Consider the following 26667-nt stretch of genomic DNA (forward strand, 5'->3'; position numbering starts at 1 on the left):
AGCAGGTATTAATAAAAATGTGAAGCCCAATCAAAATCTGTATTACTAGCCCTGAACTTGTTGATTAAAAAAACTTATCCAATATATAAAAATATTTGTTACACAATTGGGAACAAATTTTAAACTGTATTTTAGTGGTCTTTTATGATTATAAAAATAGATAAATTTGAAGAACAAACACGTATTATCTTTAAAAAAAAATAAAAAAGGGAATGCAACAATTATAGAAAAATTAAGCACCAAGTATCACAAAAAAGATGCATAAATTATTTGAGTATCCAAAGAACAAGTTAAAGAAAAAATTAAAATGTCTTTGAATCCTTCATCCCGAACGCTAAAAATCCTGAAGTGTTTAGATAAAACAGGTCCCCCACTCACACCTATTTCAACCCATTAGTTGAAAACACCACACTTTTACTTAGCCTTCAAATTATCTGCTACTCCTAAGGCCGTGTTCACACATTCAGTATTTGGTGAGTTTTTACCTCAGTATTTGTAAGCCAAAACCAGGAGTGGAACAATCAGAGGAAAAGTATAAGAGTATAAGGCTGTGTACACATGTTCAAGATTTTTCGCATTTTTTCGTGTTTTATCACTATAAAAACGCGATAAAAATGCTTAAAAATGCATATATAAGCATCCCATCATTTATAATGCATTCCGCAATTTTTGTGCATATGTTGCGTTTTTCCATGAAAAAAACGCATCGCGGTAAAAAATGCAGCATGTTCATTAATTTTGCAGTTTTTTACGGATTTCCCACTACATTATTGCATTGGGACCCTCCGGAAAAAAACGCAAAAAAATCTGCAAAAAAAGGAAAAAAAAGGCGAATAAAACGCATGTGGATTTCTTGCAGAAAATGTCCGGTTTTGTTCAGGAAATTTCTGCAAGGAATCCTGACGTGTGCACATAGCCTAATAGAAACAAGTCACCACTTCTGTATTTTTCAGCAAATTCTTGTTTTGGATTACAAATACTGAGGTAAAAAACTCAACAAATACTGAATGCGTGAAAGTGACCTAAAGTTCACATACTTTTGCCACTCATAGACATGTGCTACATTTAAAACTTGTGTGAAAATCTGATGTAGTTTTAGTTTAAATTGATGCAGAAATATAGAAATTTTAGAAAGGTTCACAAATTTTTGAGCACCACAGTGTACACGAAGCATCCAGAGAGATAGACATAATTCAGCAATTCAAAGATGGATTAAGAGCCCAGGAAAGAGCCCCCCAGGATATAATATTTATTAGATGAATAAGTCACAGACTTCGGTCTTTAGGTGACTAGCTTGGTTTACACAGTTAACATATCCTAAAGCCAGACTTGTACTTTACACTTAGAAAAGCCCTTGATGATTTTGGACATGGAGTGGATGAATGGGTTAGTGGTTAATGTGCTGGTCTTGAATACACATCGTTGTGGGTTTGTTCTTAGCCTTAACCACTTAGCCTCTGTATGACATTGGGCAAATATCTTTTCCTCTCCTTTCCTTGGCTTATCCCCTTGCACTGGGGAATTAAAATATGTTTTTATAACACCTTCTGGGATTTTACTGTACAAAGTGAAATGTGTAGTTTACTTCCTATCCAGCAGCTGCGGAAGCCTTCGTGAATGCTTGGTGAACACCGCCAACGTATTATCTAGTAAATCTTAATATGTTTACTGTATGTCAGGTGCCAGATTTCATTAGTTAATCACAAATGACTTAAGTATCCATTTATACTACGCAATTTGCAGCATTATATGACCTCCAGCCGGCAACATTTGCCGGTTGGTGGTTAACACTTTCCTGACATTGGACTTACTGGTAAGTCCTATTTGCTGTGGTATTTACCAATAATGGATGTACTGGTATATTCAGGTGATTGTGTTGGCACAGGAACTTGTGCCCTTCACAATCACTGTCTGAGTTTGGCTAAACTGACAGCCGAGCTCTTGCAGTCCCTGGCCTTCAAACTCTCTAAATGCGATGATCAGTAGCGACCGTTGGGAGTCGATAGACATCAAGGCAACCATAGGTCTTAGGGGCAGACAGACTGACGTATTTCCCATCGCATTGCAATCCTCAGACAGACCATCGGCTCTACTGACCTGAGTGAGACAGCTGCATAGAAATACATCACGCTCTCACACTCAGGTCAGGAGAGGTGCCGGACCAGCCCGTGCAGTGCGACGCGATCCTCGCACGAGAAATACCGCCATCTGTGTTCAACCTTACATTGATGTACGAGTTGCTTCCATAAACAGGGTCTAGCAGTGAAACATTGACAGGTCTAATACCCTGCAATGTATAAGCATTGCAGGGTTTTACACTAGCAGTCAGACAATAAAATGTCTCCTAGGGGTAGCAAAGTAAAAAGTTAAAAAAAAATTTTGTAAAAATATTTTAAACCTCTCACAAAATGAAGAATGAAAAAAATCAAGAAAAAAAATGGTTGACAAATAAATATGCATTTTTACTGTAAAAACAAAAATATTAAAGTATACATATTTAGTAAAATTGCATCCAGAATGACCCAATATATATAGAACAGTAACAGTATTTAGCCCCACTAGTGAACACTGTAAGAAATAAAACTTAGCAAAACCTTGTTTTTCATCATTTCAATTAACTAAAAGTGGAATAAAACATGATCAAAAAGTAGTTTGTAATTAAAAATGGTATGAAAACATCATCTCGTCCCACCAAAAATAATCCTTCATTCAGCAGAAAATTAAAAGTTATAGCTCTCAAAAAATGCTGACGTATAAACATTTTTTTCTACAAAATTGTTCTCCTAAATTGTTCTTATTGCACAAGAATAGCAAAACATGAAAAACCTGTACAAATTTGATATCGCTGGAAAAGCACTGACCATGCGAATAAAGTTGTTTTCTCACTTATACCGCACAGTGAAGTATAATGCATTTTAGTATAAAAGTAGCAAAGACTAAAAAAAGTCATAAATCTGGCATTGCTGTAGTTGCACACAGCCGAAGAATAAAGCCATCTTATCAGTTTCACGCCATGAACAACGTTTCTAAAGCTAAATAAATTAAACTAATTCTCACCTGCTGTTGCTTTGTTCATTTTACCTCCCAAAGATCGCAGTATGGCTTGGCTCACATTTATCTTGTGGTCTGCGCTGAGGGCTTACATAAAGGCCCCTTCACATTTAGCGACGCTGCAGCGATACCGACAACGATCCGGATCGCTGCAGCGTCGCTGTTTGGTCGCTGGAGAGCTGTCACACAGACCGCTCTCCAGCGACCAACGATGCCGGTAACCAGGGTAAACATCGGGTAACTAAGCGCAGGGCCGCGCTTAGTAACCCGATGTTTACCCTGGTTACCATGCTAAAAGTAAAAAAAAACAAACAGTACATACTTACCTACCGCTGTCTGTCCTCCAGCGCTGCGCTCTGCTTCTCTGCTCTCCTCCTGTACTGGCTGTGAGCCGGAAAGCAGAGCGGTGACGTCACCGCTCTGCTTTCCGGCTCACAGCCAGTACAGGAGGAGTGCAGAGCACAGCGCTGGAGGACAGACAGTGGTAGGTAAGTATGTAGTGTTTTTTTTTTTTTACTTTTAGCATGGTAACCAGGGTAAACATCGGGTTACTAAGCGCGGCCCTGCGCTTAGTTACCCGATATTTACCCTGGTTACCAGTGAAGACTTCGCTGGATCGGTGTCACACACGCCGATCCAGCGATGTCTCCAGGGAGTCCAGCGACGAAATAAAGTTCTGGACTTTCCTCAGCGACCAACGATCTCCCAGCAGGGGCCTGATCGTTGGTCGCTGTCACACATAACGATTTCATTAACGATATCGTTGCTACGTCACAAATAGCAACGATATCGTTAACAATATCGTTATGTGTGAAGGTACCTTTAGGGTTTCTGTGTAAATCTCTGTGTAATCAGGCAGATGGAGACACTGTGGACTCAGTAAGGCCTTTGTTCTGGCAGTGTCCATCTATTTAGGAGTGCATAAAATAGCAGTTGACTACAATTTTGTGTCCCTCTGAGCAAAACATATGGGCACTAAAATGCCATATTTACAATTTTCACTCTGCAGTACCATCTGTATGCTCATTTCTAGAAAACACCTGTGGGGTTAAAATCATTACTACACCCATAGATGAATTCTCTGAGACCTGCAAGTGCCAAAATGGAGTCTCTAGTGGGGGTTTCTGTGGTTCTGGCACATTTTTTCTATTCCAGAAAAATCTTTCAAAAGTCAAATAGCCCTCCTTCACTCCCGAGTACTGCCATGTGACGAAACAATGACATATCAAAAGACATTGTGTAACAAATTATGGAGCCATTTTCTACCATTACCAACTGTGAAAATGTGACATTTGGGGACAAAACAACAACTAAGTGGTAAAATTATATTTTTTTCATTTTCATGGTCTATCGTTTAGGGATGAGCAAGCCTTTTGAAATTCAAATTTGCTGACCACCTAATTTTCCTCAAAAATTTATGGAGAATAAATTTGTGTGGGTTTCAAGACTGGAAAGCTTGTAATTACTCATAAAATACCTGTGTGTGAAAGGAGAGAGATTCTCACTGACAATCTGAGATTTCACTTTACAGATGAGAGAGGAACCCGCTGATCATAGGAGCTTACACTTCATAGGCAAGAGAGCCCTATTGACCATATGAGCTTTCACTGTATTGGAGAGAGAGAGCGAGAGAGAGAGGACCCCACTGACCGCATGACCTATACGCTATAAGAGAAAGATAGGTCTTGGAGATGGGGCATGCTAGTAAAAGAGGTATATGTCTCTTCATGAATCATGAGCGTTGGATGAGCAGCGTATACCTCTGCATGCAACTAATCAGAAATCATACTCCAGCACCTGCTGGAGTAAGATTTGTGGCATAGCGAACGTCGCCATTCATCATGAATTTCATGAGCATTGACCCAATTTTGGAAACAACACCCTCAAGGAATTCATTTAGGTGTGTGATAAGCATCTTGAATGCACAGGTCCCGTGATGCCATCTAGCCGTGCCTGGTTCCCTGAATCGGCTATTATTTTAACAACTGGTTTGGGTAACTGGAAGGACCCCTTCCATGTTTCTAGGAACAATATAGTGGCATACGTAGAGACACAGTAAATGACAATCTGAACCTTCCATAATTATGGAAACAGGAAGCCAATGAGGGGATGTTAATGCATCCATTAGCTTCTCTGCATCAATAAAACAAAGCATAAACATGTCACCCTTATATTTACTATCAAGGGAACTCTAAATGTGTGTGGAAAGTTGGCTAATAAACTGTTAGATAATGCTGCTATTTTTATTGTGGGTTCAGGTAGTCACTTTTGAGGTCAGATGATTCAACGCATTTTCTAAAGTTTTATATAGTTCACTTTTTCCATCATGTCTTTAAGTTTCATGACCGGAACAACACTTTATAAGGCTCTTCGCTGTAACGTAGAACACACACACTATTAGTGGTTTCCTCTGGCTGCTGGCTGGAGGTGTGGGGGCAGGAGCTCATCACGCAATTACAAGTCTTGGAACCAAATGAAAAACAATACTACCACAGCATGCTGTAGCCGGGGGACTTACTCATCTGGGCCTCTTTAACCCCTGGAAAGCTTGTGTAACCAGTCCTGAATTCTATAAATCCTCTTGTGCAGCTCATCCTTTTCCAGGCTGGAGGGAGTGATGAAGAAGCATGGTTTTATGTGAATGAACTACACTTATACCATTATTACTTATTCCATTGCTCTGAGATACTCATAAGATGTAGAAAAAAAATATAGTTCTTCAAAAAGAAGGATTTTATAGTTTGTGGAAAATGGAGAAATAAAAGAATCTTTATATTTACTGACTTATTTGTTTCTATTTCACAATGCCTATACTTGGTGCAATGACTAAAACACTTTAAAGGGGCCTTAGGGTTATCTTCCCATAGGCCACAAGTCTGCGGTCACTATATGTAACTGCAGACTTGCAAATCCTCACATCGCTAACCCTACTGTTAGGATTCTTCGGTGGTGGCACTGGGGGGGGCCAGGTGCGTGACAACAAGTATGTGATTTTGCATACATGCGGTCACAAACCGACTAGACATGTGCAGCCTTACTCAATGCCACTATAATTGAGCAAGTCTGGACACATCTAGTCAGAATATGGCCGGTAGAATCATATCGAATACTTGCAGTCACATAACCATGACAGTGGAATCCTCACAGTGTGCAGTACATGCAATGAGAGGATTCATAAGCCTGCAGTCACATAAAGTGACTGCAGATTTATAACCTAAATTCGGATAACTCCTTTTAAAGTTTGGTCCATGTTTTTTAAAATTTTCCATTTTTATATCTAACATTTTCTGCAGTGCTGTTCATTTTGTCACAACTCACGCCAGTCACTGTCACCAGTGGGGCTCACAATTCAACTTCCCTATCTCAAATACAAACAACTTACCTATTAGTACTTTTGTGGAGAGAAGAAACCTAAGAAAATACTGGGAGAACATGCAAACTCCATGCAGATGGTTTCCATGGTTAAGTTAGACCTAGAACTGCAGGGAATTAGTGCTAGACCATTAGGCAATGTTGCTGGGTTATGTAACAAAATGTGGACGAAAGGAGAGGTTGATCCAGCTTCCAGAAATTTTTTTCCCAAATTTTATTATTTGATAAGAGAAGGTGCAGAAAATATGTACAAAAATCAATGAAAGGACAGCATAGCAGCAACGCGTTTCAAACGCACATGGCGTTCTTTGTTAGCTCGGCTTTGTCAGTTTTATGGATCTCGTGACTCCAACCGCGTAGGGCGTGGGTGAGCTGGTACTTTGTCCACCATGACTTTACATACCTGTCACTGGATCGTGATCATGTGGTGCTCAAAAAAGTCATTGTCACCTAGTTGTCACAATTGGGGAACACTCCTTATAGCCATTTAGTTCCATAATTACTTTTTTTTTGGTGTTTCCATTTTACAATAGTTTTCATCTTTAAACAAACTTAATTTAAAAGGGTTTTCCAAAATTTTTGACATTTTGGCAAAAAATAGCAAACATAAAATAATGAAAAGAAAAGCTACTACTTAGCAGTTCTGCAGTCCATCATTCACATCATCGATGCAACTAATCGCTGGCCTCAACGGTTATGTGGCAAACGTGCAAAAGCCATTGCTGAGGTCAGTGATTGTCTGCAGCGTTCAAATGAATGGAGGACATTATTTTCTCCATTTGACCATCTTTTTTGTATGGCCCATTTATCTACGTGTACAGTTTTATAACATTAACTATGACAAATTGAATTTAGTTAGCAAAGACATTGTGAACTGGTGAGAAACTGCAAAATATATGCACGCAGTATACTTAATATAAAATAGAAAATAAATCTAGTCTTGATAAGGATTGGTGTTATCTAAGAAGGTTCTTTTCGGAAGGTTCGACTAAACATGTAAAAAAAAAGGGGTTGTCTCCAGCACAGAAATTGTTATAAATAAAACTTCACTTTTATTAAGAACATTCTTAAAAACGTGGTTTCATACCATGAGTAAAGCCTGATAGGTCAAAACGTGTCGGTAGATTACCAGGGACCCTACAAGATGTACAAGCCTGAGACCATGTTTTTAAGAATGTTCTAAAAAAAAGTGAAGTTTTATTTATAAAAATTTCTGCGCTGGAGGCAACCCCTTTTTTTCCCCCCTGCTTTCAATTTGACTACGCCTTTGTTCAGGGCAGCTCCGTGCGTGGATGGACTTTGGAAACTTAAGGAAGACTGGTGAGCTGACTATATCAATTTCCCCCTTACCTTACTTACTGAACTAAACATGTAAATAGTCTGTGCAGGAGGCAGGAGGGGTCAGGACTTCTTGCAACACAAATAACTGCAACTTCTTTTCTTGCTTTATTTTCTGGGAAAAACCCACAATATAAATCATTACAAATATAAAAATGTTATACACAACTTTATTCTGTTTGCAGTAAAATTACAGCTTCAAGCAGAAGAGCGAGGTGTTGTGTCAATCAAGGGAGTCAGTGCAAACCGATACCTTGCAATGAAAGATGATGGCAGATTGATAGCGCTGGTAAGTCCTCAGTTTATGGTTGTGGTTATGTGACGAGAGTAAATGTTGATAGGTCAATGGATAACAGCAAACTTTAAGAATGAATAGTAAATGGCATATTAATTACGTAAATAGACTCTTTCCATTCTCTACCATGTTACTCTGATAGATCGTACATTTTATTGACAGTCATTAAAGGTGAAAGGTTCCCTTTCATTAATTGCTTCTAAAGATATGTTTTCAAACAGATGTTTTATCAATGGATGGGAGATATTGATTTTAAGTCTTTTCGAGAATGGTCACTCTTCAGTATATGCTTCTATCCAAGTCCACTCAGCAGTAGATGGAATGATGGGTATGAATACACTTTTTAAGCAGTTATCACTCCATTTCAACATATCTATAGTTAATAATAATCTGGTAGTAGTGAAGTAATATTATTCTATCCTACAGTCCATGTTTTTGACCATTTGTAACCCATGGAGCTGTGGAGCATATCCCCGATCTTTATATGTAGAGCAGAAGTGGTCATACAGGACTTGATTCACTGGTGCCAACAAAGCAAATAAAGTGATCAAATACAAGACATGGTACATTTTCCCACTGCTAAATCAAGAAGCTGACGTTCAGTGCCCACCGCACAATGTCACCTTGTTTCATGGTGAAAAGACTTCAGTTTTACAGCGTTCACGACGCTAAGTGTGAATGCTTAATATACCGGTAAGGGGAAGCAGCTCTTGGAGGGTTTCTCATACATTTTATTTTTTTTCTAAAGGTTAAGATATTGTGACTGAGCAGTTGTATTATTTTTGGTATAGTTCATTTTCTCGAAAGTGATCAGAATAAACTGAAAATAATTCTTCTGATTGTAACAAAATCCAGTGTATTTGACCAATAATGGATAATATGTTCAACAATAGAGTCAATCACTGGGCCTATGTGGGAGAACCAGGTAATGTCCAAACAAAAGTACTTCACACACCGACATAGTCCTAATGTGCATCTCCTGATGGAGGAACAGACACCAGAGGAACACAACTTGTGGATCTCACTGTCGTTTTATCTGTTGCTGACACAGGCTGACTCTGAAGTCTTTTAAAGGAAACCGGTCACCAGTTTTATCACTTATAAACTATGCTCATCACCTTTAAGTTCATCCTCAGACATTCCCTGCATACCTCAAAGTGTATTATACTTGTTCCACGCTGTATGTAAGGTGCACGGTCAGGTCCTATGGATGTTTACAAATTGTGATCAATGCCACCTCGGTCACTTCAAACGCTGCCCCAATGCATTCAAATGCCACGTCTTCTAACTGCATGTAAAGTTAGGGCCAGAAATATTTGGACAGTGACACAAGTTTTGTTATTTTAGCTGTTTACAAAAACATGTTCAGAAATACAATTATATATATAATATGGGCTGAAAGTGCACACTCCCAGCTGCAATATGATAGTTTCCACATCCAAATTGGAGAAAGGGTTTAGTAATCATAGCTCTGTAATGCATAGCGTCCTCTTTTTCAAGGGACCAAAAGTAATTGGACAATGGACTCTAAGGGCTGCAATTAACTCTGAAGGCGTCTCCCTCGTTAACCTGTAATCAATGAAGTAGTTAAAAGGTCAGGGGTGGATTCCAGGTGTGTGGTTTTGCATTTGGAAGCTGTTGCTGTGAGCAGACAACATGCGGTCAAAGGAACTCTCAATTGAGGTGAAGCAGAACATCCTGAGGCTGAAAAAAAAGAAAAAATCCATCAGAGAGATAGCAGACATGCTTGGAGTAACATAATCAACAGTTGGGTACATTCTGAGAAAAAAGGAATTGACTGGTGAGCTTGGGAACTCAACAAGGCCTGGGCGTCCACGGATGACAACAGTGGTGGATGATCGCCGCATACTTAATTTGGTGAAGAAGAACCCGTTCACAATATCAACTGAAGTCCAGAACACTCTCAGTGAAGTAGGTGTATCTGTCTCTAAGTCAACAGTAAAGAGAAGACTCCATGACAGTAAATACAAAGGGTTCACATCTAGATGCAAACCATTCATCAATACCAAAAATAGACAGGCCAGAGTTAAATTTGCAGAAAAACACCTCAAGAAGCCAGCTCAGTTCTGGAAAAGTATTCTATGGACAGATGAGACAAAGATCAACCTGTACCAGAATGATGGGAAGAAAAAAGTTTGGAGAAGAAAGGGAATGGCACATGATCCAAGGCACACCACATCCTCTGTAAAACATGGTGGAGGCAACGTGATGGCATGGGCATGCATGGCTTTCAATGGCACTGGGTCACTTGTGTTTATTGATGACATAAGAGCAGACAAGAGTAGCCGGATGAATTCTGAAGTGTACCGGGATATACTTTCAGCCTAGATTCAGCCAAATGCTGCAAAGTTGATTGGACGGCGCTTCATAGTACAGATGGACAATGACCCCAAGCATACATCCAAAGCTACCCAGGAGTTCATGAGTGCCAAAAAGTGGAACATTCTGCAATGGCCAAGTCAATCTCCAGATCTAAACCCAATTGAGCATGCATTTCACTTGCTCAAATCCAGACTTAAGACGGAAAGACCCACAAACAAGCAAGACCTGAAGGCTGCGGCTGTAAAGGCCTTGCAAAGCATTAAGAAGGAGGAAACCCAGCGTTTGGTGATGTCCATGGGTTCCAGACTTAAGGCAGTGATTGCCTCCAAAGGATTTGCAACAAAATATTGAAAATAAAAATATTTTGTTTGGGTTATGTTTATTTGTCCAATTACTTTTGACCTCCTAAAATGTGGAGTGTTTGTAAAGAAATGTGTACAATTCCTACATTTTCTATCAGATATTTTTGTTCAACCCTTCAAATTAAACGTTACAATCTGCACTTGAATTCTGTTGTAGAGGTTTCATTTCAAATCCAATGTGGTGGCATGCAGAGCCCAACTCGCGAAAATTGTGTCACTGTCCAAATATTTCTGGCCCTAACTGTATGTGGATGACGTCTCACCAACATCCATGCAGTGCCTGAAGTCTCCTGCCTGTGCAGTGGAATCACTGTCTGCTCAATAGGGCACAGTGAGGCGCGCCTGCGCAGCTCTCCGTTTCCACTGCGCAGGCTTGAGACTTTAGGCACCATGTGGATGATGGAGAGACGTCATCCACTTACATCACTTAGAAGGGGCGGAGTTTGAAGGGACCGGCGTGGCGCTGATCACAATTTGGAACCCTCCATCAGACCGGACAGTGCAATTTACATACAGCGCAGGAGAAGTACAGAACACTTTTTCTGAGGTATGCAGGTGCATGTCTGAGGATATAAAGGGGTTGCAGGATCCTCATTCTTATGATCTTAAAGGGAATCTGTCATCTCGTTTTTCGCCTATAAGCTAAGGCCACCACCATCAGGAGCTTATCTACAGCATTTTGTAATGCTGTAGATAAGCCCCCGATGAAACCTGAAAGATAAGAAAAACATGTTAGATTATGCTCACCCAGGGGCGTTCTCGGTGTGGTCCGGTCCGATGGGCATCGCGATCCGGGTCCGGCGCCTCCATCTTCATGCGATGACATCCTCTTCTTTGCTTCCTGTTGTGGCTCCTGCACAGGCATACTTTGTCTGCCTTGTTGAGGGCAGAGCAAAGTACTGCAGTGCGCTACATACATACACCAGGAAATGCAAAACTAGAGAAAATGCAAATCAGGAAAATTAAAGAGAACCTGTCACCTGGTTTGGACGGTACGAGTTACGGCCATCACCTTTCAGGGCTTATCTACAGTATTTTATAATGCTGTATATCTGCCCCCATCCGACCTGTAAGAGAAGAAAAATAACATATTACACCCACCTGCGGGATGGAGAGTCCGATGGGCATCGGTGGTCTTGGTCCGGTGCCTCCCATCTTATGATCCCTGTCCTCCTGCGTCATCCACACAGGCTCCCCGGCATCGCGCTGCTGCTGAGGGTAGAGCAAGGTATTGCAGTGCACTGGGCCTCTCTGATCTTTCCTGGCGCCTGCGCACTGCAGTACTTAAGTCTTTTCCTTCCTTCCCTGCCCAGGAGCTGTGGTATGATCAGACCATGCTCCTGCATGATCAGACACAGCCCACAGTACACAGCAGGGGCGCATTTAAAGATTATCTCAGCACAGGGACACATCCAACACATCCAACTGTGGAAATTATTATTATTCCTAGATGTATTTATTAAAATCAACTTTAAAATTAACTGTGTTCCTGGGAAAACCTCATTAATGCTGAAAGTCTACACTTCAATCTCAGCTTGATGGCTTTGTATACAACCCATAGTACTGGTGAATGGAAGATAAATTATTAAAATTGTGTCACTGTCCACATTTTTCCTGACCCAATTGTTGCTGATCTAAGGCTGGTTTCACACTTGCGTTTTCAAACGCATGCGTTTGAAAAAAAAAACGCATGGTGAAAAAACGCATGTAAACGCATGCAAATGCTGCGTTTTTGCATGTGGTGTAAAAAACGCAACATTTTGATGCGTTTACATGCGTTTTTCCATGCGTTTGCGTTTTTTAAACGCATGCTGAGAAATGTGTGACAGCTGCCAATCATCTAAATAAAGTAAAAAAAACACTATAAACAAATAGCTAGGGTTAAAGTTAGGGGTAGGGGAAGGGATCCTAACCCTACTCCTAACCCTACCCCTAAAGGGATCCTAACACTAACCCTAAAGGGATCCTACCCCTAACCCTACCCCTAAAGGGATCCTAACCCTACCCCTAACCCTAAAGGGATCCTAAACCTAACCCTAAAGGGATCCTAACCCTAACCCTACCCCTAATTCCTTTAGGGTTAGGGGTAGGGTTAGGGGTAGGGTTAGGATCCCTTTAGGGTTAGGGTCCCTTTAGGGTTAGGGTTAGGATCCCTTTAGGGTTAGGGGTAGGGTTAGGATCCCTTTAGGGTTAGGGGTAGGGTTAGGATCCCTTTAGGGTTAGGGGTAGGGTTAGGATCCCTTTAGGGTTAGGGTTAGGATCCCTTTATCACCTTTATGGTGGGGGGTGGCATATCAGTGTGTTTTCTGGTTTTTTAGTATAAAAACGCATGCGTTTTTAATGCAAACAAACGCATGCACAAAAAAACGCATGCGTTTCCATTGACTCCAATGTATTTTTTGGCCCCCAAAAAAACGCATGAAAACGCATGCGTTTTTTTGTGTCAAAAAAAGCCTCTCAAAATACTACAAGTTGCATTTCTGAAAATGAACGCATGCAGTAAAAAAACGCATGCGTTTGAAAACGCGACCAAACGCGTACACAAAAAAACGCATGCGTTTTCAATGTTAAAGATAGGGAAAAAAATGCATGCATTTTTTTGTGCAAAAAACGCTGCAGACAAAAACGCAAGTGTGAAACCACCCTAAGGCTAATTTCGACCACCAAAGAGTAGCATAGGCATTTAAAAACAAATTCTGTTAAGTACGGTAAATGTTACATGGCAGTGGACACGTGACGTGACCGGGCAGTTTTTGGCATTCTATATCATGCTAATTTTGGCAAGTTTATGGAATAATTTTTTTCTTGGATGTAACTACATTTTTATTAACAAAGAATACTTTTACTTACAAGGAAAGTGTATTGTGATGGTAAAAATTAGGTTGTATAATAAAAAGTATTCTGGCCTTGTGTAAGCAGAGATGGATCAACCAAATGTATTGGCTGTAAAACTTAGGGGAAAATACTTGAAGGATTTCCAAGCTCTTCCCGTAACTGCTAATACATAAATGCTGTGATCTGCTGTGTGTGCCATTGCTTTCTTTAAAAAAAAAAAAAAAAAAAAACAGTTTTACTGCTAAAAAATTATAATTATAATTTCCTGCAGCTAAAATAAAAGTCACTTAAAAACGGGTTGACTGGTTCTACAAAACTGTTGATCTATCATTAAATCAGAAGTATTGATATTCTAACATATTTTAACAAATTTTATAGACTATGTTCAATGCAAGGTGAGATGCATAGCTCAGATTCTCTAAGAGAGAGAAAGTTTTATATAGCATGCTTTACATATTGTTCAATCACAGACTGCCACCTTTTTGGCTCTGTTGTGTGCCAGAAAACCCCTTCTCTGACTCTGCTTTGTATTAGATTGCCCCCTTCTCTGAATTTGTTGCAAGTCAGGCAACGCCTCCAGCTGTTTTCTGCCAAAATATCCCCCCTCTGACTCTGCTGTGTGTCAGACCACCTATTTTCTGGTTCTGTTGTGAGTCAGACCGCCTTCTCTCGGGCTCAGTTGTGAGTCAGACCGCCCAATCTCTGACTCTGTTGTGTGTCAGACCGCCTTCTATTACTCAGTTATGTGTCAGACCGCCTTCACTCTGACTCTCTTGTGAGTCAGACCGCCCCCTTTCTGGCTCGGTTGTGAGTCAGGTTGATTCCTCTCTGGCTGTATGTGTGTCAGACCGCCTCCTCTCTGGCTCTCTTGTGTGTGTGTGACCCCCTCCACTCTGGCTGTTGTAAGTCAGACCAACTCCTCTTTGACTCTCTTGTGACTCAGACATCCCCTCTCTGGCTCTGTTGTGAGACAATCAGATCTCTAGGGTGTCAGACTGCCACTCTCTGTGTTATGAAAGGCAATTCAGTACCAAAATGGACATAGCGGTCAGAGCACATACAGTGATCTGACAATAACTCAAAATCATAGAACGAGCTCTGAGACGTGGGAACTCTGCAGACCGCAATCCCTAATCCTCTCCAAACAACACTAGAGGCAGCCGTGGATTGCGCCTAACTCTGCCTATGCAACTCGGCACAGCCTGAGAAACTAACTAGCCTGAAGATAGAAAATAAGCCTACCTTGCCTCAGAGAAATACCCCAAAGGAAAAGGCAGCCCCCCACATATAATGACTGTGAGTAAGATGAAAAGACAAACGTAGGGATGAAATAGATTCAGCAAAGTGAGGCCCGACTTTCTTAACAGAGCGAGGATAGGAAAGATAACTTTGCGGTCTACACAAAACCCTAAAGAATACCACGCAAAGGGGGCAAAAAGACCCTCCGTACCGAACTAACGGCACGGAGGTACACCCTTTGCGTCCCAGAGCTTCCAGCAAAACAATTAAACAAGCTGGACAGAAAAAATAGCAAACAAATAGCAAAGAAGAACTTAGCTATGCAGAGCAGCAGGCCACAGGAATGATCCAGGGAAAAACAAGTCCAACACTGGAACATTGACAGGAAGCCAGGATCAAAGCATTAGGTGGAGTTAAGTAGAGCAGTACCTAACGACCTCACCACATCACCTGAGGTAGGAAACTCAGAAGCCGCAATACCACTTTCCTCCACCAACAGAAGCTCACAGAGAGAATCAGCTGAAGTACCACTTGTGACCACAGGAGGGAGCTCTGCCACAGAATTCACAACATCTCTGGCTCTCATGTGGGACAGAATGCCTCCTCTCTTGCTTTATTTTGTGTCCTGCAGCCTCCACTCTGGCTCTGTTGTGCGTCAGACCGCCTCTACTTTGGCTCTGTTGTGAGTCAGACTGACTCCTCTTTGGCTCTCTTGTGTGTCAGACCGCTTCCTCATTGACTCTGTTGTGAGTCAGACCACCTTCTCTCTGGCTATTTTGTGTGTCAGACTGCCTCTACATCCGTTCAGTTGTGAGTCAGACCGCCTCTTCTCTGACTCTCGTCCTCAGGTCAGAGAAAGACCCTAATAATAACAACAATATATACAGGTGCTTCTCACAAAATTAGAATATCATCAAAAAGTTAATTTATTTATGTTCTTCAATACAAAAACTGAAACTCATATTATATAAAGTCATTACAAACAGAGTGATCTATTTCAAGTGTTTATTTATGTTAATGTTGATGATTATGGCTTACAGTCAACTGAAAAAAAATTAACCTTTTGATGATAATCTAATTTTGTGAGAAGCACTTGTATATACACAAATAAGGCAGATAGATAAATTAGTAATTTTATCATACCTTTATTCATATAAAGATTGCAAAAATAGGATGACACAGCTAGGTATTTTCATAAGAACAAGGTCAGTCCTTTGGAAAACTACCCTTAGTCATGGCGCATGACACAGTAGCAGTGACATCTTCTATGACACTAGTTTTGAAGGCTGGGTTACCACCATATAAGTGGAAGGAGTGGCAGGAAAGTGGGAGGATTTGAACTGATTGTAAAGTCATGGAGTGACCATTCTTTCCTTTTATCCTAGAAAATACACATTTCACTTTTAGGTCATACGGTTAAATTTGGGTCTGATTCACTAAACAGTTTCTGAACATCCTAGGAATTCAGAAAACCATAAAATCCAGAGGAAATCACTGCAGCATCAGTGTTTTTTTTGTTTCGTTTGCTTACTTAGAAAATGAAGCCCTAAGAATATTCAAGGCCACTGTCTGTGCTAAAAAGTAATACACGTCAATGATTTTCCTGGCCCTCACTGTGCAGCGATGCATTCAGTCCACACATTATTTTCCATGTGAATTACATTAATGTTCTGCATATAACAGATCCTGTTTGCCAAAGTAATCCTAGACCCATGATAACTGTGCATTTGAGACTTGGAGTCTAATATATGGACAGTAACAGCTATTACTGCTCCCCTTAGTGACGGAGCCAAATTTTTTACATCTGACCAGTGTTAATTTATCTGGTAATAACTCTGCAACGCTTAAACAAATCCCAGTGATTTTGAGATGGTTTTTTTTTCATTACACATTATTCTTTATGATAATGGTAAATTTAGGTTGATATGCTTTGTGTTTATTTATAAAAAATATCAGAAATTTGAGAAAAATGTAAAAAAAATTAGCAATTTTCAAACTTTGAATGATTATCCCTTTAATCCAGATGGTCATACCACAGCAAACCATTAATAAATAACATTTCCCACATGTCGGCTTTACATCAGCACCATGTATAAAATGTTCTTTTTCTTTGTTAGCATTTTAGGAGGTTTAAAAATGTAGCAGTAATTTTACATTTTTTCAAGGAAATTTACAAAATTTATTTTTTTACCGACTTATCCATGTTTGAAGTGACTTTAGGGGTCCCATATATTGGGAAACCCCCAAACGTGATACCATTTTAAAAACAGCACCCCCTGAAATATTGAAAACTGCAGTCAGGTAGTTTATTAACCCTTCAGGTGCTTTTCAGGAATTAATGCAAAGTGTCATGACAGAAATGAAAATGTGCATTTTTACCACCTAAATGCCTCTAACTTCTGAACAGATTACTATAGCCATCAGACTCTAAGGCCGCTATTTGGTCATGAATTGTCAATCGCAAACATCAGGACCACAAAATCATGATCTGAGGGTACCGATTAGGATGAAGAGGAAGCCCTCACACTCTGTTAACCATTTATATGATGTAGTTACTATTGACAGCAGCATCTAAGGGGTTAAACAGATTTGTACGGTGCAAACACTGATCGTGGCTTATACAGCAAGTTGTCAGCTATAGTGGACAGCTGACAGCTGCTGGATTGTCATCTGAATGGGGATGCCATTCTCTCAGGTCAGTTAAAAGACGTATTGGCGGTCATTAAGGGGTTATGCACCTTATTGCTTTTCTGCCAGTGCTTCTTCCATTTATAATTTAAGATACAGAATTTTTTTTTTCCTATGAGTAAGTGCTCATTAGCTATACGTTGCTCTCCAATCCCCTTGCCATGTAAGTTGTTACTAAAGAAGGATGACCTAGTGCTGGAAAAATGAAGCGCTATCAATATACACATTATTATAGAACTTTTATATCACTAATGGTAGTCACAGGCTCCAATGAGGACATAAAGCAGGCGAAATAAGTATTGAACACATCACCAATTTTCTAAATAAATATATTTATAAAGGTGTTATTGACATGAAATTCTCACCAGATGTAGGAAACAACATATCCAATCAACACAGGCAAAGAAAGCAAACCATAGATGTCCATAAATTAAGTTATGTTTAATAATGAGAAATGACACAGAGAAAAAGTATTGAACTTGTTTACTGAAATGTATTTATTACTTCGTACAAAGGTCTTTGTTGGTGATGACAACTTCAAGACCCCTCTTATATGAAGAAACTAGTCTCATGCATTGCTGAGGTGTGATTTTGGCCCATTCTTCCACATTAACGCTCTTCACATCCTAAAGGTTCTGTGGGCTCCTTCAATGAACTCTCAGCTTTCCTACCACAAATTTTATATGAGATTCAGGATAGGTAATGTAATTCTAGCAGCTTCATTTTCTTTCTCTAAAATCAACTGAAAGTTTCCTTGGCTGTGTGTTTGGCTTGCTGAAATGTCCACCCTCTTCATCATCTTTTTAGATGGCAGAAGATTTTTATAACTAATGTCTTGGTATATTTGTTCATTCATTCTTTATTCAATGACATTACATTTGCCGGAGCCATATGCTGAAAATCAACCCTACACCATAATGTTCCCACCTCCAAACTTCACTGTTAGTATGGTGTTAATGGGGTGATATGCAGTGCCTTTTGGCCTCCAAACATGTTGTGTATCATGACATTCAAACAATTCAATCTTGGTCTCATCTAACCAGACTATATTCTTTCAGTATTTCACAGGCTTGTTTAAATATTGTTGAGTAATCTTTAAACGCCCTTGAACATGTTTTTTTGTTCAGCAATGGAGTATTGAGTGGTGAGAGTGCATAAAAGCCTTGAAGGTTGAGTGTATTACTTATAGTTTCTTTGAAACAATTATACCTAATGATTCCAGGACTTTCTGTAGATCACCACAGGTGGTCCTTGGCTCTTGGATAACTTTTCTGATAATTCTATTCACTTGTTTAAAAATCCTCTGGGTAGCACCTGGTTGTGGCCATCTATGGTGAAAGGATGTTCTTTTTACTATCAAATTATGGCCCAACAGTGCTCACTGGAACCAGCGGTAGTTTAGAAATTCTTCTGTCAATGCCATCAGTATGTATTGCAACAGTAAGGTTGCAAAGGTCTTGAGACAGCTGACTGATTTTACCAATCATGAGATGTTTCTTGTGTAGAACCTTGGTAATGAGACACATTTTTCTAGGCAAAAAGCACGTTGAGATAACCTCTGTTCACCATGAATATCCAGAGAATAAAAGAATTTCAGCAGCAGGAGATTCCAGTAAAATTCAATTATTTATTAGAAAAATATACAAGTGACAAATGCAACCAAAAACCACCACGTTAAAAAATTACATTGTCAGGCAAACACATTTTAGACACGTCCTTAATCACTGCACCTTTTTATAGACCATCAGTTGAACCAGCTGATATTAATTTTCACTAAGAGGTAGGATTGCTTTCTAATTACTGATAGGTTTCTTCAGCTGGTGTTATGACTTTCCATGGCCTTTTGCACCTCTCTTTCTTCATGTGTTCAATACTTTTTCCCTTCATCATTTCTCGTTATTACACATACAGTAACTTAATTTATGGACATCCATATTTTAATTTCTTTGCCTATGTGGATTGGATGGGTTGTTACGGATATCTGGTGAGAATTTAATGTCCTTAGCACCCTTAGAAATATATTTACTTAGAAAATTGATGCAGTGTTCAATATTTATTTCACTCGATGTACATTGAAACTACAGTCAGTAAATTTGTCGATGGAAGGTATGTGTCACAGAGATGGCTTGTCTCTGTGGTGTAATTCAGAGTATTTTCTTTAGTGCAGGAAAGCACTAAGAGGTTTGTTTGTTGCGCCTGGGTCCGGGCTGTGGGTAGCTATGAGAGATGGGGGGTCTGGCTACCCACATACATCACCTCTGGGTGTGGTTACAGCCTATATAATGGAGGCTGTTGTTTGGCACATGTGTGTTGGGAGGGAGAAGGCCTCGTGTGTGTGTGTGTGTGTGTGTGTGTGTCTTCAGACGCCATCCTGAGTACTGGTCATTACTCCAGCGTGTGTGCCTACAGGCCTGGCGCAGCAGAGCCCTGCTATGGACATTTGTACTTTGTTTTGCCTGATCTAAAGGTTGTTTACTTTGTTTTTGCTTCTGGGTTTATGAAGCAATAAACCCAAATGAACTTTTAAAGGAACAAGCCTCCTGTTTTCCTCCCATCGCACCCAAGTGAGTACAACCTCTACAAGATATACACCACAAATTTTGGGGAGGAAAATAGGAATTTAAAAAATAAATAAATAAAATGGTGGTGCGTCTTATAATCTGCCTTTTTGGTAGCTTATCTTGGGGTTTTGGTGGTGGAGCAGAGTTTCAAGTGGCAGAGTTGCTGCTGCATAAAGCAGGCGGTGGCAGGCTCCAGGCTGGTAGGAGGTGGTGTTTGGTGGCACAGGGGCTCCACCGACATTTTATGAAAGCCCGGAGCCCCAGCACTTTCCTTGCTTTTCAATTTGGTGGACTCCGGGAAAATGACTGCCTCCTGGAGGCCATTTTCCAAGGCGGTGGAGCCCCTGCACTGCCGAACACCCCTTCTACCAGCCTGGGGCCTTCAGTATCATTCCACTCCTGCTGCCGTCGCCAGAAGCTTCCTACAGCAGGGACCGCATCCGGTAAGCTACATTTGGATTAAAGATGCAGCCATGTTCTCCCCCAAAATTTTTATGTAAAAAAGTGTATCTTATACTACAAAAAATACATTACCCTTTGTTTTAATTTCAATCAGGTTTTTGTGTTAATTTCTTTTTATTTTGGCAAGGTTTTTTCATATATCACACTATGTATTTGAAAGAAAAAGCTATATTATTATTATTATTTATTATTATTATTATTATTATTTATTTATACGGCACCATTAATTCCATGGTGCTATACATGAGAAGGGGTTACATCAAAATGCAAATATCACTTACAGTAAACAAAACTAACAATGACAGACTGGTACAGAGGGGAGAGGACCCTGCCCTTGTGGACATACATTCTACAGGATTATGGGGAAGGAGACAGTAGGTCGGGGGTTGCAGGAGCTCCGATGGTGTTGGGGTGGCCGTGTGGTCATTACAGGCTGTAAGCTTCTTTGAAGAGGTGGGTTTCAGGTTTCTTTTGAAGGATCCAAATGTGGTGGATAACCGGATGTGTTGGGGCACAGAATTCTAGAGGATGGGGATATTCGGGAGAAGTCTTGGAGGCGATTGGGTGAGGAGCGAATAAGCGTTGAGGAGAGAAGGAGGTCTTGGGAGGACCGGAGATTACGTGAGGGAAGATATTGAGAGATTAGTTTGGAAATATACAGAGGAGAAAGGTTATGGATGGCTTTGTAGGTCAGTGTTAGTAGTTTAAACTGGATACGCTGGGAAATTGGGAGCCAGTGAAGAGATTTGCAAAGAGAGGAAGCAGGAGGGTAGCGAGGAGAGAGATTAATTATTATTAATTATATATACATTTTACAATATTCAGACTGGTTATTGGGGCTTTTTAGACGCTAAATTTCTATTCAGGAAACATCACATGTACATTAGCCACAATGGACAGATTCTGACCCTATGTTTTGTATTCAAGTATCTAATAACCATGTGCAAAGGTAATTGTGTAATGAGGGGAAGAAGGGTCAACTGGGACATCAACTATTGTGATTGGTGCAGAAGCGTAGCTAGACATCACCCGATGTCACTGCTCTATAGGGCCTCCAGTGATGAACTGACAGGAGACAATGGCTCCTGCAGTGCATCACTGAAAAGGTAACCGGAGTTCAGAGTCTCACTTTATGGCAAAGCTGCGTGGGAATTTTCCCACACAGCAGTGCCACAAGTAAGAATAGGGACTATTTCTCACAGTGGCAGAGGAATACATTGCGGAAGGATACCTTCCATTATTGTATTGCTGGAGCCACTGGAGAGCGGTCGCATCAACTGATGTGGCTGCTCTCCTCAGGAGATCGTCGTGGGACACTCATATTAATTGGATATCTGCGGACACGGGGAGTATATTGTTTGTTTATTATTTTAATATTTTTTTTTACAGGTGAGCAATGGCTTCGGGGATCAAGGTGATGGTATTTACTCTATATTGTATGTCCTGTATGTTGTATGTACTGTATGTTATATGTATGTGTTGTATGTACTGTATGTTGTATGTACTGTATGTCATATGTTATATGTACTGTTGTATGTACTGTATATCATATGTTGCATGTTGTATATAATTGTGTATGTACTGTATGTCATGTTGTATGTACTGTATGTCATGTGTTGTATGTACTGTTGTATGTTGTATGTACTGTATGTTATATGTTGTTTTATGTTGTATGTACTGTATGTCATATGTTGTATATACTGTTGTATGTGCTGTTGTATGTACTGTATGCACTGTATGTCATATGTTGTACATACAGTTGTATGTACTGTTGTATACACTGTTGTATGTTATATGTTGTATGTACTGTTGTATGTTGTATGTACTGTATGTCATATGTTGCATGTACTGTTGTATGTGCTATATGTTGTATGTTCTGTTGTATGTACTGTATGTCATGTGTTGTATGTACTGTTGTATGTACTGTATGTTGTATGTTCTGTTTTATGTTGTATATACTGTATGTCATATGTTGTATGTACTGTTGTATGTTGTATGCACTGTTGTATGTTATATGTACTGTTGTATGTACTGTATGTCATATGTTGTATGTACTGTATGTTGTATGTACTGTTGTATGTACTGTATGTCATATGTTGTATATACAGTTGTATGTTGTAAGTACTGTTGTATGTACTGTATGTCATATGTTGTATATACCGTTGTATGTACTGTATGTCATATGTTGTATGTTCTGTTGTATGTACTGTATGTCATATGTTGTATGCACTGTTGTATGTACTGTTGTATGTACTGTTGTATGTGCTATGTTGTATGTTCTGTTGTATGTTGCTTGTACTTTGTCATATGTTGTATGTACTGTTGTATGTAATGTTGTGTTATATGTACTATTGCGTGTTGTATGCACTGTTGTATGTACTGTTGTATGTCATATGTACTGTTGTATGTACTGTATGTCATACAGTATTTATTATGATGGAATATAGGCTGAACTGGATGGACAAATGTCTTTTTTCGGCCTTACTAACTATGTTACTATGTTACTATGTTATGTCATATGTTGTATGTACTGTATGTTGTAGGTTCTTTTTATATGTTGTATGTGGTTTTTTTTTACATTCAACACATTAGCCGGATGATGGGACTACTACTGTCCCATCATTGGCTAATGTGTCAATCACTGTCACTGTAGCAGGCAGTGCCCAATGGGACTTGTAGTCCCATCGGATGATGCCTGCACGCCCGCACGCACACACACACACAGACCCCCCGCACAGCCCCACAGACCCCCAGACAGCCCAGCACAGATTCCTAACAGCCCCGCTCAGACCCCCGACAGCTCCCTGACACCCTGCAGACCAACTGACAGCCCGCCGACCCCGCCCGCACACACATACACACACACAGTCACCGCCCACACACTTCCCTCCTCGTTTCACACGCAGCTAAACCGCAGATCTTTTTTTAAATCTGCGGATTTGCTGCGGATGTTCCCGACTCAATGCAAATCTATGGGTGCAGAAACGCTGCATATCCGCACAAAGAATTGACATGTTGTGGAAAAAACAATGCTGTGTTTCCGCGCGTTTTTTTCCACAGCATGTCCACAGCAGATTGGGTTCTCCATAGGTTTACATGGTACTGTAAACCGCATGGGAAACTGCTGCAGATCCGCAGCATCAAAAACGCTGTGGATCCGCGGTAAAATCTGCAACGTGTGAACATGACCTAAGGCTCATGGTTTTAGATAGATATCATGTAGCAGAATTAGTGACTATGAATTAACCACAGCATTGCCTTTACAGCATTGGACAAGAGTGGGTTCAAGCATCTCGGGTAGCTCTTGCGTGCACAGTTGATGTTACTGCCAGTGTTGTTTACTTGCTGAATAATGTCATTTCTTTTAGAATAAATATCCTAGAGAAATTTCTATCGTACTTTCTTTTGTGTCAAGAATTCTCTTTGATACCACCAAGTTTGCTTTTTCTCAGAGTAGATCTCATTTTATTGTTACATTAATGTGATTAATTCTAGTATCACAATTCACTGTGTTCTAGAGAGTTGACAAAACAGCAAATCAGTTGCATGTGGAATAAAACATAACCATTCCTGCATGTTTGTTCACTCCTTACATGGGAAAACAAATTGGTGACACTTTAAAGTTGTTTTATAAAGACAACACAGGTCCATATGGCCACTAGTGTTTATGGATGTCATAGAGGAAGGCTGCTTGTTCAAGCTCTATTATTATTATTATTTTATTATAAACTCTTCTCTAAGAAAAGTTGTTTGTCAGCAGATCAATCTCAGATGAATTTGAATTGTGCATTTATTAGGGTATGTGCTTTAAAGGTAACCAGTCACCAGAAAAACGCTATTAACCTACATACATAGGGTTAATCTGCAGGTTAATAGCAATACTAACCTGCCCGACATCCGCACTTAGCCGAACACTGTCGGGAGAAAATTAACTTGATTGGCGCCAGGGACGCTAATGAAGCAAGAGGAGGCGGCGCCTGGCGCACACAGGCCCGGATTGATGGCTGCGCTGCGTCTGATTAGGAGGGAAAGACCCGACCTTGGGACAATTTCACGGTATGAGGGGGCACATTTTATAAGCGTTTATTCCAGCGTGTGCAGGGAGCATAACTAAAAGAGCCACCTTGACAGAATGCAGCATTAGTGCTGCACAAAGTGGCTCTTTTAGTTACAAACGCCTGTGGGGGATGACAGGTTCCCTTTAAGATGCTGGCAGCACTGCCGGCAGTCTCTTTCCCTATACTGGTAGTTTTACTGACATGTTTGTGGTGGCTTTGCTCTATAATTTAAACTATAATTAGCGAGCAGCTTCCCAGCAAAAGTTACCCAAACAATGAACACGCTACTTCTTTTCACTGCTTTACGGTTATTCAATCCCTGAAGCAGTAAAATGAAGAAATAAAAGACTGAAAATGTGCACAGCAGTGTCGCTTTTACATTACTGTGCATTATGTTCAATTTTTGCAGTGGGCTTGCAGCGCTTTTTAGACAGATTACAGACGGAATCCACCTGAAAAAGACGTTGTGAGAACATACCCTAAAATTCGATGACCATTCACTTGAATTTTTACTATGTAGTACTGCAAAAACAAGCATAGTTACAAGCTAGGAAAACAGTATGAGCCCATACAGGAACATTGATGCCCTTTCTATGTACCATATCTTTAAAATACTTTTTCGGCAACAAAAAATATGAAGCATTGTTCAAGTCTCTCATATTATTTCTCCATGTCTATAAACATGACCAAAGATGGTCAGCAAAATCTCACATGACAAATCTACTTCATTCCATGTACCAGTGGAAACCCTCACAAAGACACAATTTTGGAAACTAGATCCCTCAGGGAGCTTATCTACATGTGTGGTGAGCACCTTAAAACCCCAGATTTTTCACAGAAGTTTATAACATAGACCCATTCCATATTTCACACAAAAATGTTCTTTTAGTTCAATATTTTTTTATTTTTACAAGGTAAGAGGAGAAAATGGACCCCAATATTTGTTGTGCAATTTCTCTTGAGTACACAGATACCTCATATGTGGGGGAAAGCTACTGTTTGGGTGCAGGGTGGGGCTCAAAACAGAAGGAGTGATGTTTTGGAATGCAAATTTTGATGGAATGGCCTGCGGGTGTCATGTCTCGTATGCAGAGCCCCTGAGGTATCTAAACAGTGTAAACCCCCCCCAAGTGACCCCATTTTGGAAACTAGACCACTCAAGGAATGTATCTAGATGTTTGGTGAGCACCTTGAGCCCCAAGGTGCTTCACAGAATTTTATTAAGTTAAGCTGTAAAAATAAAAAAATCTAATTTTTCCCACAAAAATGTTATTTTAGCCCCAATGTTTTACTTTAACAAGAGTAGCAAAAGAAAATGGACCCCAAAATCTGCAGAGCAATTTCTCCTGAGTACACGGATACCCCACATGTGGTTAAAAACTACTTTTGAGGCACAGAGCAAAGCTCAGAAGGGAAGGAGCTCCATATTGGAGTTCAGATTTTCTGGACTGGTTTGAGGGTGCCATGTTACATTGGCAGAACCCCTGTGGTGCCTGAACAGCACAACCAGTCAAAGAGACCCCATTTTACACCTAGCAAGGAATTCATCTAGGGGTGCACTGAACATATTGACACCACAGGTGGGTCACAGACTTGTATACCATTGGGCAAAAAATAATTACATTTTTACCACCAAAATTTAGTTTTAGCCCCAGATTTTACATTTTCACACTGGAAAATGGGTAAAAATGGCACCAAAATGTGTCCAACAATTTCTGATGAATGTAGAAATACCCTATATATGGCAGTAAAGTACTGCTGAGCAACACGGTGAGACTCGGGAGGGACAGAATGCTTTTTGCCTCCTGGAGGGCAGATTTTCCTTGAATAGTTTTTGTACTCTATATACAGAGCCCCTAAGTGCTATAAGATCATAATCCCCCCTCAAGTGACCCCATTTTAGAAATTATAGCCCTTAGGGAATTTATCTACGATTTTGACTTCATGGACGCTTTCCAGAAACAAGCAACAGTGGATGTTGCTGAGTAAATATTGCAAACTGTCACATATGCAACAGTATGTTGTAGTGACCAGTAAGTTGTGCCCAACTAATGCTTCTTGAG

At 40.2% G+C, this 26667-nt stretch overlaps 1 protein-coding gene across 1 annotated transcript in view; it reads left to right on the forward strand.

The window, feature by feature from the left end:
• Positions 1 to 26667, forward strand: part of FGF2 (fibroblast growth factor 2) — a 99755-nt gene that overhangs the window by 52722 nt on the left and 20366 nt on the right. The window contains exon 2 of the mRNA XM_069743921.1: positions 7947 to 8050. Coding sequence (XP_069600022.1) covers positions 7947 to 8050 — 104 coding nt within the window. The remainder of the gene's footprint in view (positions 1 to 7946; positions 8051 to 26667) is intronic.

This window comes from Ranitomeya imitator, chromosome 1, assembly GCF_032444005.1.
Source record: "Ranitomeya imitator isolate aRanImi1 chromosome 1, aRanImi1.pri, whole genome shotgun sequence".
In the NCBI taxonomy this organism is placed as follows: Eukaryota; Metazoa; Chordata; class Amphibia; order Anura; family Dendrobatidae; genus Ranitomeya; species Ranitomeya imitator.